The sequence below is a fragment of the Amyelois transitella genome, chromosome 25, assembly GCF_032362555.1.
Source record: "Amyelois transitella isolate CPQ chromosome 25, ilAmyTran1.1, whole genome shotgun sequence".
NCBI lineage: Eukaryota > Metazoa > Arthropoda > Insecta > Lepidoptera > Pyralidae > Amyelois > Amyelois transitella.
In genome coordinates, this window is record NC_083528.1 from 3,644,795 (window position 1) to 3,664,661 (window position 19,867).

At 36.7% G+C, this 19,867-nt stretch overlaps 1 protein-coding gene across 1 annotated transcript in view; it reads left to right on the plus strand.

Moving 5' to 3' along the window:
* Nucleotides 1-18,432, plus strand: part of LOC106137146 (dual specificity tyrosine-phosphorylation-regulated kinase 2) — a 131,910-nt gene extending 113,478 nt beyond the window's left edge. Inside the window, exons 2-7 of the mRNA XM_013337917.2 lie at nucleotides 12,612-12,768; nucleotides 14,029-14,214; nucleotides 15,869-15,971; nucleotides 16,419-16,647; nucleotides 17,697-17,802; nucleotides 18,291-18,432. Of these exons, the coding sequence (XP_013193371.1) occupies nucleotides 12,612-12,768; nucleotides 14,029-14,214; nucleotides 15,869-15,971; nucleotides 16,419-16,647 (675 nt within the window). The 3' untranslated portion in view covers nucleotides 17,697-17,802; nucleotides 18,291-18,432. The remainder of the gene's footprint in view (nucleotides 1-12,611; nucleotides 12,769-14,028; nucleotides 14,215-15,868; nucleotides 15,972-16,418; nucleotides 16,648-17,696; nucleotides 17,803-18,290) is intronic.
* Nucleotides 18,433-19,867: the final 1,435 nt, after the last annotated feature.

Genomic DNA, 19,867 nt, shown 5'->3' on the forward strand with positions numbered 1-19,867 from the left:
TGGGGTATTTTGCTACGTTACCAATTCATATTATTATTTTAACCGTAAAGAAAGATAGATAGGTATGAAAATGATGGCTTTTTACGATACTAAGTAATTGCCTTCCTACAAACCTTCCTACAATGAGAAGAGATAATAAGAAATGCCTCGTCAACACTCGTGAATAGTTCTCAACTGCTAACTTTTGTCAATATTTACACGTACATATTAGTAAGCAAAAGTAAACATCGTTTAATCACAGCGGTTTAATGACCGTTTTCGTTTTAATTGGCTCCAATTTTCTATTTTTAGCCGACTTCAATAGGTTATCACGTGTCTAGTAATTAACATGATGTTTGTCAAAACACATGTGTGATAAATGTTTAATATTGCTTAAACAATCTGGTATGACTTGTTAATATTTAAATTTTGATCTTTCGTTTTTCTGTTTTACTTAAACCTATATTCATTTAGGCCATTTTATTTTTATTAACGCTTTCGCTGGCCTTGCCAAAAGAACTCTGTGTGAACCTAATTCCGTGTGGACTCATACTATGTAAACTTATGAAACTTTCATGGAGATCGGTTTTGAGGTAAAAGACGGATAAACAAACACAAACATATAATCACGTCTGTATCCCCCTTACGAGGTAGACAGAGAAATGCTATGGCAACGTTCAGCTGTCTAGCTTAATGATGGAATTGAGATTCAAACACCCACATGTGTAATATTAGTGTGGATGAAATAATAAATTAAAAAAACATAAAGCACGAGACACTAATCATGCTAATCGTAATCTAATCGCACGAGTAACACGGGACCTTTGTTTCCAAGCGTGGACACATGACGTGCGCTTGCGCAAGTGCAGTTCGCACGTGTTCCGTATCGGTGTGCGAATGTAAACAAAACGGAACGTGCCGTGTGTTTTGTTTACATGACTGCTGTCGACGACCAGTCAAAGCAGGGAAAAATAATTCTTATACCTACATATATGACAAATATGACAAATTTTAGTAGAATTAACTAGTACTACTCGTATAACAACATTTGGTCAGTCCCGCTCTTAAGCTTTAAAACAACGAATCTGTAAGTCCTATAAAAGTATAATTTCAATATAGCCTCTATATTGTCAATTTAAAAAGCACCTTAATGGCAGCGATGGTGTCCGCACCCCATCACGTCTCGTTCCCGGCGGGAGCGGTATGCGGAAAATATGCAGAGATCGTGGCAAGTGGAAAGAAGTAGTCTCTGCCTACCCCTCCGGGAAAGAGGCGTGATTTTATGTATGTATATAAAAGATGGTCGGTGGCAGGCAGATTCGTATAGCGACGAGTCCTTTCGAAGTTAGATAAAGACGTGCACGATTGTGTATGTTATTGAAGTCTCTACGCCATAATGAGAAGTAATGAAAAGTAGCGGTTGTTTGGCGCTCGGAATGTACATAAATGTAAACTGTATATTCGTAACAGTATGGTGTTTTATTACTTTTTACCCGAATAAGAGTTAATTTAGATTCAATGCGGCAATTTAACGTGGTATTAAACATTGATTGCTTGTTATCGACTTCGATTACGACGTCCATTGTTTACTAATCACTACTAGTCGGCTGAGCCATGGCACTAACATAAATCTGAAGACAGAGCCGACAAGCAATTTAAAGCTCTGCTCTGCATGCAGAAATTTTATTTGAACATTCCGACATTTAAGTTGAGTGGGATAAAAGTAATGATAGGGGAATAAAGATTAATGAACTTAGAATTCTTCTTGTACGCAATGGGCTAGCATCCTGTCAATATTTGCATCTCAATTCCAATAAGCCATACAACTAAATTTGGCCCTTCAGTCTTTTGAAGGCTGTTCGCTCAGTCTACCCCGCAAGGGATAAAGACGAATGTATGTTTGTATATAATCGAAGTTACAATTTGACTGATGTGGCCCATCTGTCAGCTCCTGTCGTTCGCATCCACGGCGCGAGCACAACAAAGCTAAATGACCTGCATTCTGCATCGATTCCCGGAACATTGATGGACCGTGTGAATGCATTTATGTACTATGACGATTAGCGGACTGAAAATTGGCGATTATTTAGAGTCATGACATAAAACTAGACTAGTTGAATAGTTTATCGTCACGATGATTCCGAATTATCAAGGTTAACACAAATGCAATCCAAGTGCATAAAATTTAATTTTTATATCATCGACACGAAGAAGATAAAATAGCATAAAACCATTATATTTTTCGTAGATGCGTAGATGGGGTTGGTTCGTCTTCACTCAGAAAGGGAAGCACCGTCGATGGTAAAGAACAGGCTTCACTTAGGGTTCCTGTTTTCCTCGGAAACCTCTTCCTGATGTATGCAACACCTCTGCAGGTTTGCTAACTAATTTTAAGGTCGATAACGGTTATATTTTTAGTGCGCTAGTATCGTTATGCCTTGTATATTTCGGGCCGGCTCGTCGACCGAAACCTATGCATAATTCAGTGTATGTTCCACAGGCGCTATTATGATATTTTAGTTTACATGCTACCAGCTTTTGACAAGATAGACATTTTTTATAGGGAATATTGACTGAATACAGTGTGATTGATTGACGTGGGTTATGCTAAGTTGCTTATTTTTTAGGTTAGACAATACATATAATTTTATTTACCTGACTTTAGTATCCACTCGGAGTATGGAAGAATAACGGAAATTTTGAAGATGTAGGAACTTGTTTTCTTAATTTACGTGAAATTTTTCGATGTAGGACACTAGTACAGTTCCGTGATGGAACTATACTGATCATAATTTTCATCACTAGATCCATTTAGGTACAATGGATCTCGAAATATTGGAAGTAGTGTAAATATTGACTTAAAATTTTCATATATATTGGTTATCGGTAAAAGTCACAAAGTGCCTGGCATATTATTGATGTAGGCCATGCGGAGTGCTATTTAACAGTTGTCAGTTTAAACGATATTATCGAATTTAAGACCGCCGCCATTTTTATCTCGTTACTCTCTTTACCGATAATAAACCGGTGCTTACAGCAGAACGATATAACATCAAGATCTGTGTCATGAATTAATGCTAAAAACCATTCTCATGTAGTGATTAATCGGAATTTGTTTCACTAAATTCTTAATACAAATCAAAATTAAAAGAGATCTTTTTATCTAGCACAATTTAAATTTATAAAATCCAGAGAGAATAAGTCCCTAGACGAACAAATTCTCAGACATGCATATACATATATATAGTCACGTCTATATCCCTAGCAGAGTAGACAAAGCAACAGTCTTAAAAAGAATGATAGGCCACGTTCAGCTGTTTGGGTTAATGATGATAGAATTGCATTCAAATAGTGACAGGTTGCTAGCCCATCGCCAAAAAAAAATCGCAAGTTTGTAAGCCTTCCCTTAGTCACCTTCTACGACATTCATGGAAAAGACATGGAGTGGTCCTTCTCTTTTTTGTATTGGTGCCGGAAACCATACGGCACTAATTACTAGTAGGTACTGTTATCCTAACTTATAATGTTAATGCGAATGAAGTTAGTATATAGAATCATAATCATCAAGATATAAATTTTCTTTGTTTGTTACCTAGATTAAGAAGAACAAACAATTTTTAATTAATCACTGCTATGAGTGAGTGAAGCCGCAGATTAAAGCTAGTTGTACCGTACAGTCAAAATGGTCCTTTGTAATTCTCCACATAAAGAAACGCATCGTAATTTACGCATATAAAGCATAATTTTTCATTACACAACGTCATATGTATCTGCCAAAAATCAAGAGTCGTATATTTTGCGTGAGTTATTTCATGAACAAAAGGAAGTGAAATATCATAGATTGTAATTTTCCAGCGCATTTGCGTTTATTTAGGTGTCTAAGGAAAACTACCTCATTTTCATGTCTCCGTAATCTTAATTGTTTTCGTTAAGCTTTCTTCTTTATTAACTGACTTCAAAATTTCATTATTTTCAAAGATTGTTTTCCTACTAACTTTCATGTCCCAAATGTCTTATTACATATTAATTAATTGTTGTCGTCCTAATTGTAACATGCCGAAAAATTCCAAGCAAAAACATTGGATATTTTTATATTTCTCCCGGTATTCACATGTTTCTGTAAAATTAGAATGATAGAGTTTCAATGACCCAAATGCTATCCATACATTACTTGGAATTTCATAATAGTTCAGTCTTGTCTTGTTACATTTTATTTTTGGCACGAATTTATTGGTTTCAAATGTATTTTTGAGGCCGTCTTTATTTAACAAGCTTTTAATGCATTTGACTTTTTATATGGTGGACACATGAAGTTCAATCCCGTACCGTTAATGAAATCAAAAGATTAAATTTAGGTCTTATTTAAATGGTATTATTTTGGTTTCAATATCGTTGGTTTCATAAATTGTAAATAATTAGAATCCAACAATGTTTTTTTTTTGTATTTGTCTCCATGGCACGTATACTCAATCCTTGCTTGACTTAATGTCGTTAGCACTCAATATTATTCATTGTAGTACAATTTTACTGAAAATGTCCCCTTCTCATAGCCTTTTACACCTCACCGCAACCCGGGCTGCTCTCCAGATACCGAACGCAATCGGGACCAACGCTATTGATAAGATACAAACGATATACGATCAACTCCTTATCCCTTATGATGTAGGCAACCTTTAGTTGTATAGCTTGATGATGGAATTGAGATTCAAGTAGTGACAGGTTGCTAGCTCATGGCCTAAAAAAAGAATCCCAAGTTTATTAGCCTACCCCTTGATACACGATATTGATGAAAATTGTTTATTATTTATTCTGTAAGATCGCTGTTGCTAGGCTGGACGATCGATAAGGCCTAAAAGTTCAGGCCGATCTTCGCAAGGCCACGGCATGCGTGCGTGTGTTGAATGTCGATGGCCTTATAAATTGAAACATTATTTACTTACTCGACTTTTGTCCAATGAAGTTAAGGGTAACGAACAATCGTATTACGTGTAAAATTGTTGGCTGCTCTAGTCTTTTGTGTGAATTAATGAATAACCCATTATTGCAAAGGAAAATAAAACATTAGTAAAAAAATAATAAATTTAGAAGAACATACAGACTCTTCATAATCACATATTTATCCCTTACGTGGTAGATAGAGCCAACAGTCTCACAAAGATTGAAAGGCCACGTTCAGCTGTATGGTTTAATGATGAAATTGAGATTTAAAGAGTTTGGTAGCCCATTGCCTAAAAGAAGAATTTCAAGTTTATTACGCTATCCCTTAGTCACCTTTTACGACATCCATGAGTAAGTGTCAAGAAAGATTGATTGAAATTAATGAATGTTATTTAATTTATTAAATGTTAGCTAAACATAAATTTTTACTACGTAATAAAATATGTACATATATTATCACTTGAGTGTAAACAGTTTAAATCAATTAAAACATCAGCAAATAACGATTAGTATTGATTTATTGGTGCAATACCAATATTGATTTGAAATCTCTTAATTGCTTGCATTTAGACGTAGCACGCGACTTAGTATTTTTAATTAGTAAAGTGTGTTGTCGGAGTGTTTTCTTTGGCTTGACTTAAAAAATAAATATACTTGAACGATTCATATAAAGATTATATTTTTGTTTTTGTATTTTATGTTCTCATGTAAGTGATGTAAAATATGTGTATGCATAGAAACATGTTATTTAAAACTACCACTAAATGTTCCATCATAGTTTACGAACTGATGTAAAGAAATAATACCAGGCTAATTAAATCAACGGTAAATATAACATTACCACTTAAGGTCAGGGTCAGATATCTGTTGTTAGACCTTTTGATAACTTCCTTATTGTTGGAATCCTCCGGCCATCGATCTGAGAGAGAAATAGGAGCTATGAACTTAATGAAGTCTGTATTGAGTGGCCACAGGGCGTTTGTAAGTAACAAAATAGGTAATAAACCATAATTATGGTTGTAAATCGTACCAATAAATTCATCATCATTAGTAAAAATTGCATGGTAACAAGATACATACAATCACGTCTCTTTCACAGAGTAGACACGTATACTATAAAAAAATTACAGTTATTATGCGATGAATTATTTTTACGTACAAGATATTGATTGTTAATAAAAAAAAATACGTACTATCAGGGTCAACGTGCATGCATAGCTCATCTTGATGTCTTGCGACAGTTTACAATATGTTGTGTTTTGAAAATTCTTTTTTTTAACATCATTGTGTTATCAGTTATGGTTCTATGCTCATTGTTTGTATGACAAGAAACGCGTTCCGTTACCCGAGATGCATCACCTTCATAGCTTTGCCATTGTTGCGTGGAATGGAGCGCAGATGATACCGTAGGTCATGCGCACTTATGGCCGAGGTTAATTTTGTGCCATTTCCTTTCACGATGTGGTCAACTTTTTGTTTTATGCCAGCGTTAATGTTAGCATGTTATTCCGTATCTCAAAGTATGTTTCAAAGTCAATCTGTCAAGCATTTACTAATGTTAGAAGTATATAGCGTGTTTTTCAAAATAAAATAGATTTTGGTTATTAGACGTCAGTTATTAGACACTTAGAATAGAACCGTTCCGTATCTTTCCTATGGATGTCTTCCCCTTTTAAATGAATACATTTAACTTGCAAGCTTTCATGTTCGTCTGGTTGCGAAGAAAAAACAGTGTGTGTCAAATACTTCACTCTCGCGCAATCAAGCAATAGGCTTCTGAACTTGAATTAAGAATAAACTAGAAACCTGTCATTATCTAAATCTAAACTTTGATAAATAAGCTAACCAACTTAAATCTCTGTCTACCTCGTAAAGACGTCATGTATTTTCTGCTATATTTTGCTGGATAATTATTACGTCACTTATAGCAACACCTGTTTAAACATCCTATATTGCCCGACAACGTGTGTTTACTACAAAACATGAGTAAACGCGTGAACAGGTAAACCCGACGTCAGCATTGGCCTGCAAAACTAAATTCACCAAGAAATTGTGAATTCACCCAAATTACTTACTCATCGATATCCCAATTCAACGCTCGGATGTGTTTGTGTTTTTCCTTAATTTTTAATTGCGTGTTACCATTACCTGTACCACACCACAGCCAATATGCTCTTGGGTCTGCCGTCTCTTTCTGTCATTTCTCTTTCCCATTTTCTTCTTAATCTTTGCGTGTTACCTGTTCGAGCTTCAGCTTGTATGGCATCTTGTCCATTGAGGACCTCGCTGGTATGCGCTTTCCGACAATTTTCTCCCCAGTCTTCGGTAGTTTCAGAAATCAGCGTGATCAAACGCATACTTATGTAATGATGATATAGTTCCTATTACTAACGGTATAAATTTTATTTGTTACAGGTAACCGACATTTAATCAGGAACTGTTCGGTAGATTAATTTACAAATTATTCTTCCCAATTTAAGTGGGATCTTCAAACCCAATAGTAAGATAAGTATGTTCTCTTAAGTATAAAGGTGACCGCAAACAAACGCGCCGCAGGCGCCGCTGCTGCAGCGACTGCGGCGCGCGGTCAGATGTGCGTTTCTCATAAAAGAAAGCTGTACCAATCAAAAGGGACTAGGCGCTAGGGTCTGATCGATATGACGTAAACGGGGTGTTTGGCGCCCCCAGGGGTGAGATCACTTACTCATCAAAGACATGTGTAAATTTCTGTACAATAAAGATTTTACAAACAAGATATTGTACACACGATTGGTGGGCTTAACACCCTCTGACTAGGTACGGAATCCGCCTGGAGATAGTCGTCGCCGATGTATATCTTTCAAAAATGTTTTGATTACATATTCTTCTATTTTTAAGTATTTCATCACTCCTATACAGTTGCAGTTTTGGGGTACTCGCATTTCACTAGAAACAATTTGCGTAAACGAAACAAAGGAAAATAATGGCTTCCAGAAACACATTTATTAAATGAAAACAACAGGGAAGGCGATCGCCTTTAAGGCACTGTTGATTGGAAACATCCGGATTTCAAAAATAATTTATGTTTGTTGATTTTTCCTAACAATTGTATTAGAAAACGCTCTAGCCGTGTTCAGTGAAACTATGCAGCTTGTTATAGACGCTGATGCTATAGAGAATATTTGTTTGTTCGTCGGTAATGGATAAACTCGGAAACTATAGAAAGAATTTACAATAATTTCGATTGAAAGGTTAACATAGTAATTACATTGCGAAGTAGCCGCCCTATCCACTGTCATTTCATCATTTTAAATGATCCATTTACAATAACGAGTACTTACTTTGATCAAGTCGAGAACCACCTAGCCAAAGACCAGGTCAGATCGAGAGTACCCTAAACTGATGAACGTGCATGAAGAGAATTATAAATGACGATAAAGCCAAAAAGTACGCAGGGATCGAGGCAAGTTCAGAGATATAGTCCCTCCAGGAAAAAAGCGTGATTTTATATATGTATGTAGATATACCTTCCAAATAATATTGCAAAGGCCCTCATGTTATTTTTTAACTACCATTTACAAACAGAATATTGTTTGTCCTCCGAAAAACGTCACATTTACAATGTTTTATCGGCTTGTTTACCGGCTTTCGTAGCCGGAGTGGCGCGGATTATAAATACATAGCTAGTTATTACAACGAGCCAAAATATTATTGCTCTCAATCAAATAACAAGTTATTGTTACTTTAAACTGTTTGTACACTTTTAACCTGTATGGCTGATATTAGAATTCAGATTCAAATAGTGACAAATCACTTACTTAACACCTAAAAGAAGAATCCCGATTGTATTGTAAATAATAGTTCCAGAACTATGAATAAGACCGCACAGTGGCCATTTAGTGCGGCATTTACGACTGCACCGATTTCCGTAGATTCACGTTTCTGGTCACGTGTGACACAGGAGAGTGACGTCACAGCGGCCGGGACACAAATCAATGTACCTGGCGATATGACAATCTAAATTTGTGTTCGGTTTTAGTTACAAAATAGAGGGTGTACACAAAAACCCCTTGAATTATATAATTAACTATTGTCGTACTAATGAAAAAAATTTACACATTTTTTAATAGTACAACAATTTAAGCCTTTTTTAACCTTTTATTTTCAAAACGAGAACATTTTGCATTTGTGTTTATAACGTATTTATTCAACAACTACACGGCCGATTTAATTCTACTTTACTAATAGGTATAAAATAGCTCTCAGGAGTAACATTGGTTCTTTATTTTTTTTCGAAATCCTAAAAGTAGCGGAGCACCGTTCTAAAATATCGTATGATATAATTTATGTTAAACTGCAGACTAGTTTTACAAGTACCCTGCACCCCTCACCCATCGTGAGAGGACCATATTCACTATACAACACTTATAGCAAAAAGCTTTCGGGAATCAGGCAATTAACCCCACAAATATATTTTTATTCCAACTGTTGTTTTCAAATATATGACTGCGTTCAAATAAACACACCATAAATGTTTCAATAAGTTCTTCCGGTTTATTATATTAGCACAGATTTAATTTGTCTGAATGTTTTTTCAGACAGAAATCAAGAATCATTGGTTTCTAACGCGTGGAGCAGTGTGTGTAGTATCTGTTAATTTTTTATTTGTATTCCATAGTTTGATTTACGTACGAATGCTAAAACTAGATTCTCAATTTGTAACTCTATTTCCTCACAGATAAGGGCCGATATTATCAGCTTTGTTGATATTTCATGACTAGGTAATGAACTATCAATTGTGGTTTTATAAGGTTTTAAAACGTTGTAATTTGAATATAGTCACATTATATGTTACATGCTAATTTCAAACATACCCAAGATAATTTATGGAAACGATTTTGTCTTCTACATTTATATTTTTAGTGTCACGATCCAGGATTAGGTAAATGAAGATCTTACACCAAGCAACTCTGGTGTGGCAGCCGCAGACTCTGCACAGGAACCTAACCCATATAGGATCATGGTTACAGATCCAGTTGTCCCAATGTTTTCCCTCACTGATGTATAGGAATAGATATAGAAGATAAATCTTCGATTTATAGACAGAAAATCCGGGTTGAAGTACGATCGTTTACGAGCAATATTTAACTCATTTTCCACTCCAGTTAATAAAACAAAGGATCCGTTCTAAGAAACAATGCCGTCTTTCGTTACACTGTTTACAGCGTAATTAGTTGCTTTAGGAGATCTGCCAAAAAATAGACAGAAAACTCACGAAAATCATCAATTTGGATACTTCACGTGTGCTAATATTAATTGCTTCCGTTTTTCTTCTCGGAATGACGATGAAGATTGACTAATTATTCGGTGGTTTACTATATTCATTTTCATCTTAATGCAAAATTTTTACTGAAAACAAAATCTCCTTTTTTTATTTACTAAAACTTTTTTGTACAAAAGACCTAAAATAGGCGGATACCATTCAACTATTGGGTCTGACAGAGAACTTTAGGTGGGATCAAACTAAATAAATATAATTGCACTTCACAAATACAAAACTGTTTCTTTTTACTTTGATTTTGAGTAATGTAATCATTGATTTCAGGAATCTGTAAACCGATTTTATGGGTATAATTTGGTTAAATAGAGAAAAATCATACAGGAGTAGTTTTATAGTAGTATTAGTCGTATAGTAGTAAGAAATAACTAATATCTTACGTTTTTTATTAACTACGTAGAAGAGCTGTATTTTATTGAGACGCCACTATGAATCAACAGAAAAAATAATTGAATTGTAAAGTTGAACAGACAGGTGATGTGATTTTTTTTATGGATAAATGACCAGACGGGTGACGACGATGCAGACCTTGGGCCTCTGCCAGGCCTGGCGCTTCGGAGAAACCCGAATATTAGGTCATCGGGAGCGATTCCTTCACGCTTTTCTACAGAAAACGATAATTGTAACCCGCGCCGGTTCATCAGCCGACTCCTCAAAATGTGTTAGTCGACTACTTCGTGTTAAGTTTCTTTTGATTTGCTCCATATATTTTTCGTTGAATTTGTTTATGTGATGTTTAAGTATGTTATTCTTAATATGGTTAGTCCGTCGATCGATTTCATAAAAAAGTTAAAACAAATGATAAAATCCGGATTGTGTTAAAGATTCCAAACTTTACTTACACTTACTTGTGGGGGACATCCAACCTTTAAGCTTAGTTTGCGAATAGGCTTTGCAGAGACTGATAATGATAAATATGCCTACCTATATATTTTTCATCCAATATATGTATCCAGTCAGAATTTTTACCCAGGACTAACAATATGTTTTTTTTTCATTTAACTTCAAATCTTAGTTATTGCATCGAATATACAAAAATATTATTCAGTTAAATATTACCTCTTCCTTATATAAAGTCTGTTGAAGTCTTATAAACATAACATGTAAAATACCATTAATCGCTATCAATAATTATTGATTTCCTAAGCCTTTGAAATTTACCTTTTCCGTATACAAAGTAGGAAGGTCAAATTTGTATACGCAAATGTACAATTTAAACAAAATGCTCTAATTTCAGCTGGTAAGGTAAACAACAGCAAAACGCAAAAACAGCCTACGTTAAAATGGAACTGTGCCACAATTTTTAGGCTCCATGGGTGGAATATACACAATTTCTTAGTTCTATAAAAAAAACAATAACGTGTTTCTTTCATACAAATAAATTTGCCAAAGTATTTTTCCACTAAAACTATTTTTGTAATTATTGTAATTAGTAAATAGCAATTGATACCAATACGAAAAATGAATTAAGCTATTAGATTTGATTTTCCATAACTGTTTCTCTATATAACGTGTTCTTCTTTATTACTATTACTATTTGGCGATATCATCTTTCCTCTTGCCGCGGTCCCTGCATTCATTTCTCTTCATCCACATTTTTATCGCTAAGTACTTCCTGCAACCTTAGTGAAGTGAACTTACCTGATCTTTCACCAACACTCCCAAAAATATGATTTTCATACAGCCAGCTCGCGCCTTCCTATAACACTTCATCAATTTTCTTTTGTTTGTGATAAATCGGTTATCACAAGAGCGGTTAGTTTACGTAATGTTTGTTTTCACGGGCGGGTTCGAGGTCTTCCGGGAAATTTCGTACTAGTTTCCAACGGGAATAACAATGTGTAAGGAGTTCTAACTAGAATTGTATTGAGGCTATTATAGTGTAATAGCTGAAAAAGAAGCTTCAGTTTGTTATTTGAGTTATATTTACATAGGTAGCTACATCAAATGTATTTCATCATTAAATCATTCAGCCAGACTTGATTTTCTAGACATTTCGAGATTATTGGCTCTGTCTATCGAGTAAAGGATAAAGCGGTAGGTATATTTGAACTCACGGCTCTTTCCCGGAGGGGTAGGCAGTGATCAAATCTTTCCATTTGCCAAGATCTCTGCATACTTCTAATCTCTTCTTGCAATTTCTTCAGTTTAAGTTATTATCGATCTTGTCTTTCGCGAGGACGTCTCCAATTTAATAAAGGTTCAATCTTCTTGGCTTTCCCGCTCCAAAGTTCCCATTCACACTCTTCTTTGTATACTTGCTTGGTACACCAGCTTTTATTCATCCTCTTCACGTGACCGAACCTAATCATTGACTTTTTTATTCCTATCACTATCTTATTACCTATTGTATTAACTTAATAAATGATATTTCCAGGTGATAGACTTCGGGAGCTCGTGCTATGAACACCAGCGGGTGTACACGTACATTCAGTCTAGGTTCTATCGAGCGCCCGAGGTCATGATGGGCGCGCGGTACGGGATGCCCATCGACATGTGGTCCTTGGGGTGCATACTGGCGGAACTGCTCACAGGTTGGTATACTGTTTCATTTGAATAGCTCTAGCAAGGTTCATCATTCAAGTTGAGTTTAAGAGTCTACTCCTTTTATGGTACCCTGGTTTGAATTTCACTAAAACCATGTAATCATGGTTATGTTTATAGCACGACGGGGATTTTTCTCTACCGTTGAGTTAGTTTTAACGATTACTTATATTATATATCTTCATTTAGCTTAGCTCTTACAGTGAAGGACAATCGTGAGGAAACCTGTACTTTGCAACTGTAGGAGTAAAGATGATCCTAGTTTAGTCAGGTTTCCTTTTAACATGGCAACATAGGGGTACGTGAACTTAACTGACTGCCTGGGTTTCTTCCCGTGGAGAGAACACAACTGGAGAAACGCCGATAATGATAACGCGAATCGATGCGTTTAGCCGTTTAATAGCCTAGTTTCATGTTTATGTCAGTGTGCGTTAAATGTATCAAAGTTAATGAATTTCTAAACTGTGTCCACCGCAAAACATAAACTTTGTTCAGATTTTCTGTATCAATTATTACATCGATGAAGACTTCTTATCAACTTTCTTCTAGTAGTCCTCCGCAATACAATTAACTCACATACGAACCGGTTTAATAATATCGATAACTTCTTTCCAATATGATCGGAATGGTTTCTTGACCTACGATTGAACTGGTTATTCCTGTTTATTCCGTACGCCGCGGAATCGAAATGAAGCAATATTGAAAAAAAAAGGTATGATTGAATAAACAGGTTTTTCAGTAGGTTTCTAAATCTGTATTTGCGCTGAAAAAATCTTTGTACAGTATTTGCAGAACTCTTAAAAATATTTTGTATTTTCATTTATTATTTCACGCGCTTCTCGGCATTATCCTCTGGTTCATCTAGCTTTCTGTGGCCGCAAAGGCGCCAGTTACCTAGCGCCATTTTGCCCGAGACGCTGTTTTGCGGCCCTTGATGTAGAAATCGATGTTCCCAACACGCAAAAACAGATACCAAGTATTTCTACTTGGTTATTAGTGCTATAAATTGGAATAATATAAAACGGATGACAAATTCAATTTCGTTTACATTGAATTTTCAGTTCTCAAATAAGAATGTCAGATAATTTGTTCATATCAAATAGAAGCATTTGAACACATAGGGTAGAAAAAGATAAGACAGATGACGATTCACTTTTAGATTATTCTTCACTATTAGCAAACAAAGCCCAAAAAAATCTGATTGACATTTTCGAAAAAGCATTTCTTAAGTTTCATGCCACAATTTCCAGGTTTCCCACTGCTCCCTGGGGAAGACGAAACGGATCAAATGGCGTGCATCATCGAGCTGTTAGGGATGCCTCCGCAGAAGCTGATAGAGCAGGGGAAACGGTCCAAAAACTTCATCAGCAGTAAAGGTCTGCCGCGGTACTGCACGGCGACGACGCTGCCCGATGGCAACACGGTGCTAAGTGGAGGTAAATTATAGAAAAAAACTTAATTACAAAAGCTTGGAGAGTAAATATAACGCCTTTATCCTTTGGGAGCCTTTTGTAACGCCTTTACGGTTTTTCTAACTATACAATTAGTAACTTACGGAAATTGTATAATGTTTGGTGTAGAAGAGAGAAAAGAATTTAACAGTAGTAAAAAAAATTTTATTGTGTTTTTGTATTTTTGTTTGTAACGAATAAACTCAAAAACAAATTTTGAAGAAATTTGGTAAAGATATGTAGAATAGAACCTTTTTTACGCTAACGGGTAATCCAGGAATTCAAGTTTAACGCGGGTAGAGCTGCGGTTAACAGTTTATAATGAATAAGAGACAAAAAAAAGGAATTTTAAACAATTATTATTCAGATTTATATTTATACGACATAGTTTAATTTTGAATGAACATTCATAATTTTGCAATGATCTAACGATTGGCATGTAAACATTTCGCCCAATGCAGTAGTCCATCGTCGCCTCATGATTAGCGATCTATTTATAACTGCACATTCACAATATTTACAAAATCAAAGCCAGAGCATGCGGCAATAACCCGAGAAACGTCACACGGCAGAATGCAATGTTTTGGTGAATCATCTCATCATCAACGGTGATGATTTGGTGACAACGACTCATTGGTTAATCATTTGATAGTTTGAGCGATGCGTGGGTTACTAGACAAAAATACCTAACTTTTATATCGGGTTTTTTTTGGTTCAACAAAAATTGTGAGAAATGAAATTTCTCTAGTCACATTTTTTATTGCATTCCAATACTTTTGAGCAAATCATGTATTAGAGTAGGAATTTGTAGCCACCTTTACTACATTTTCGATCATTATATTTGCAAATCCTATTTGGCTCCAAACAAGCAATGGCATGTGTCATTAATGTCACCAAAGTTAGACTACACATTATTACTTAAACTATATATAATAATTTTTATACTTTAAGAAAAAGAAAATTAATTCAAAAACCATTTGAATACTGCTTACTATCGTATCAATTTCTTGCAATCTATTCAAGCACCCTCCTCTTGCACAAAAAATGTCTAGTAGTTACCAAAGTGCCTACACCCTAATAGTCTGGCGAAATTGGGCGGCCGCCAAGGCGTTGCTACTGTCTGGTGTAACGATACTCTGTTATTTTGTCGGGTAATTGCTTTTTACTGAAATCGGCGTCGGGTTTCTTGTTTATATGGGGTATGTAATTGAGTTCTGTTGAGATTAATTAAATTCATGTATGTCTACTCCAAATTCAAAGTAAATAATGATCCTTTTGACTGGCACCTTTAATGGACAAGATTGTCTGCGTGACAAATTAAATAAATTTTGATTTCAACCCTCAATAACCTTGCAAAGATTGGGATACATTTTACAATGTTCTTCTAACTTGGTGTGGTAAAAAATCTAAAGATCTTTTGGATATATTGTATTTGAGTATTAGTTCCGATATTGTTTAAAAGAATGAAAAGATAGTACAAATTTTAATAAAAAAGGGCTATCGCAGGTTGGAAACAAAAATTAAAGAAAGTAAGGCGTAGCAAGGAAGAGAGAAAGAACCCTGTCAAGGTCTAACTTGAGAGAATACTACATGTTTATTTTTTTTGTTTAAATTAATATATTTTTAAAAATGTTTTCAGGCATGTCCCGGAGAGGAAAGCCCCGCGGCCCGCCCAACTCCAAGAGTTTCGTCACAGCCCTGAAAGGGTGCCAAGACAAATTTTTCATTGACTTTATAAGAAGGTGAGTTGGTGTACCTGGACCTTTTAAGCCTTACACTACACAAACAAATACATATATCACAGTCTGTAGGCAAGCCGAACCATTTCGGATTATGAGCGTACGGCCGAAATTGCTATAGGGAGTCTTTAGTTTGGAAAACTCTTCTATAAATGTACGTATATCTGTCCCTGCTCTGGAAAAATTACAGTAAAGTTAAATATAACATTTGTAAATAAGACCAAACAATTGCTTGTAAAAGCTATATGCTTACATCTTGTTTACATATGACGTATTTGCGTTTTTCTTTGCAATGTGTTTATAAAATGTATTTGCTCCCCTAATTGGCATGTTAAAAATAAATAACATCCATTGTAAGGCATAGTTAGCTCTAGTTAAGTTCCTAATATCACCATTTCTTTGTTTTCTTGACTCAGATATCTAATAGATACCCTCGTTCGCACATTTCAGATGCCTCGAATGGGACCCAGACAAACGGTTAACGCCCGCGCAAGCCTTACGTCACGCGTGGCTCCGACGCCGCCTGCCGCGGCCGCCGCACGACGACGAGCCGCACGCGACCACGCAACATGTCGGCCAGCTCGTCAGCCAGCTGGCGCAGCCGTCCCATGTTAGTAGAGCGCAGTTCGCGACCGCGAACGCGAAGCGACCCGCGCAAACAAAGTGCATAGACAAATAGGTTTGTTTTGGTTCGCTTTTTGAGTTATTTTTTTTTATTTTTCTTTTTGGCGGCAATTGTGCCAGTCACAAACGTCAAACGTGTTTATTGTTGAGTTGCATTTAATTTATGTTTGTCGAAATTTTTTTCATACATAGGAAAGTTGTATTGCGTTAGCCAAGCCAATAGTTAGTGTGCTAAATTCGTATTTTTCTTTTTGTTCATTATCAAAACGAAAACAAATGGGAATACATTTTAATTTATTCTTATTCCATTTTTATCTTACTCATGACACATTGTAAAGAAACACTTGTAAGTATTATCGATATTATGTTTTAGTCATTGTTGCGTAAACTAATGCTTGTTGATATAAATTAACACCCAAAATAGAAACAATGCCGACTAAAAGGTAATTTTTTGTGAATTTGGCTTGCTGTTAATCTTCTGTCCCTGGGGCACTGTTCCTTGTCTTAGAGGTGAATGAATTGAATAATTATCACACAGCAGTAATCACTTTTGGGTATTTTTGAGTATTTTTAATTTTGTTATGCGCGCGAGCTTGCGTGACTTCGATCACCGACATACGTGTCAAATCTTTGCTTTGTGCAATAAATTAATTTTGAACAATATTCTATTAGAAAACTTTGTAAAACTTATAAAAATTGTTTGAAATGGTTGTTATAGAATATAGATTTGACTTTGCGACATTTTTCTCGTTTACGGGAACGATGGTGAATTTTAAAATGTTGTTTTAAAATGTATGTTTTGAACAATTTTACTCACTTTCAGTTGAATGGGAATTTTTGTATGCTCGCTGCTATTTTTTTTGGTCTTATTTGCCAAAAGCGTCGAAGCCTTCTTCTAAAAACGTCCCGTTGGTTAGGCATGATTTTTTTGATATAAAAGTAATAGAATAAAATAAAAGTGGTATCTCTTGTGATACCTGGATTTATTAGACAAATACAGCCAAACTTTAGCTTTCTTCGTGTACATTAATGTTGTAGTATACCTACCTTGACATACACATAATGCATCAGTAATAGTGAGGGTTCCGTGATGTGCGGTTGCAGGGCGGCGCGGGCGCGGGCGCGGCGGGCGGCAGCGGCGCGCGCGGCGGCTCCCTGCGCACGCCGCTCGCGCGCACGCCCGTCACCTTCACCGGCACGCACCAAGCCAGTTAGTGTTCTATCTCTTTTTTTATTAGCGCATACAAAGAAAGAGGACCCTTATCCTGATTTACATTTAATGTATGGCATTATGACCAATGGAGGTTTGTTACGTGCCATCTGCGTCGTTTAGTTACGATTTACCATTGTAAAACCTAAACTTGAAGAATACTTCTGAGCGTGGGGCTACATTGCAAGCTACTTCACATAAATTATTCAATATTTTCCAAGAAATTAAGTGTCAATTTAATATTTTTTTTGCTGTATTTAGAGTCTGCTTCTTGATTATGTCCAAAAGGAACATTGTAAAATGGAGAATGAGGGATGATTATATGTATGTGTGTATGTAAAAGGAACATTGAAGACCCCTTTGTCGAAATAAAACGGTCAAACGTGCGACTATATTTGTCCTAAGCAGTTAAAGAAATAAACCTAACGTGCTTCATTATATCACACTTCATTTCAGCCGAAGGTAATTGATTCCTTTTGGAATTTCAGAAGCGAAACTGCAAGCGGCACTATCGGAGGAGAGCGGGTCGGTGTCTGGCGGCGCGGCGAGCGGGGTGAGCGGAGTGAGCGGCGTGAGCGGCGTGGGCTGCGGGCGGTACTGGGCGGCCGCCAAGCTGCCGCATCTGCCCGCGCCCTCCTAGCGCCCGCCCTCCGCGCGGCTCGCCAAGGTGACTGAATATATATAATCACGTCTATTCCTTATGGGGTGGACAGAGACAACACTCTCACTAAGACTGACAGGTCACGTTTAGCTTCTTGAATTGAATCTTCAAATAGTGACAGATTGCTAGCCCATCGGCTACAAGAAGAATTGTAGTACGCCAGTTATTCTCATTTTTCTTCTGGCGATAGTCCCGGTGACATCATCACTTATTTGAATGATTCTTTGATAATCCTAGGTTTATTCGGAAACTATAATGATACGATCACCAGTCCATTCGTTATTTTTCTTGCGATTTATGCGATATAATATTAATTAAGCAAAGTGAATTTTGAAAGGTGAATTAGTCGGATTTGGAATGTTCTATAATTTAAGAAAACCCAAGATGGCTGCGGCTTCAATATATCAGATATTTTCCAATATGGGTTACAATCTAATTAATTGAAGTTAAAGAATAAAAATACACTATGACAATACAGTGTCTAGTCTGGGTTTTAAATATTTTTATGATGTTAACTTGTCAGGTGTCGTCGCTGGAGGCGCCGCGTCGCGGCGGCGGCGCGGGCGCGCGCGCGGAGCTGGAGCGGCGCTCGCTGGACCTGGAGCGCGAGCTGCGCCTGGCGCGCGACTCCGACGGCTCGCTCGACGGCCGCGCCTGATGACCCGCGCCCCGCCACCGCTTCTGCCTCTGCTGACGGGTGCAGTGTCGCCCCCGTGTTGACAAGCGACGTGTGACCAGTGAAGCCACGAGTGACCAGTGCCGTGTCGAAACTAGTGTATGACAAAGTGTGCTCGTGCCGCGAACCGTGTGCGATGCGGTCTCCGCCCCCCTGTGACGTCACGTGTGATACCCGCCCGCTCTCCGTCGAGTGCGAACCAAACATTATTACAATGCAACATGCAATGACAATAGAAAATGATTGTCCCTTCACGGCGTCATATGTCATAATTTCCTGACAGATTCAGCAATAAATTAAATTAAATTTATACCAGTGTGCAATAAAATGAAATATGAACTAATTAACACAACTGCTGGACGATGAATCAAATTTAGTTTACAGCAAAATTGTATATATAATTTTATAGGTGATGCGACATGTTGTATTGTATGAGTGTTTTCGAGGCTTGCCGCGATACCGCGTCCCTCCGCCGCCGCGCGTCTTGCGACACCCGCCACGTTTTGCAGCGATTCTAATGTGACATCGTCTTTGACTATACTTGCAGAGGAAATTTTTTCTCGAAATAGTTTTAAACTGCTAATTAAGTAACTCGAAATGTTTTTCAGTGTAAAAACATCTTTTTAAATTGCCTTATTTATTTTGAGTAAGTTACAAGAAGAAGATACTTCAATATTGCTTGTATAGTTCATGGCAATTGACTTGAACGATAACAAGACATTCCACTA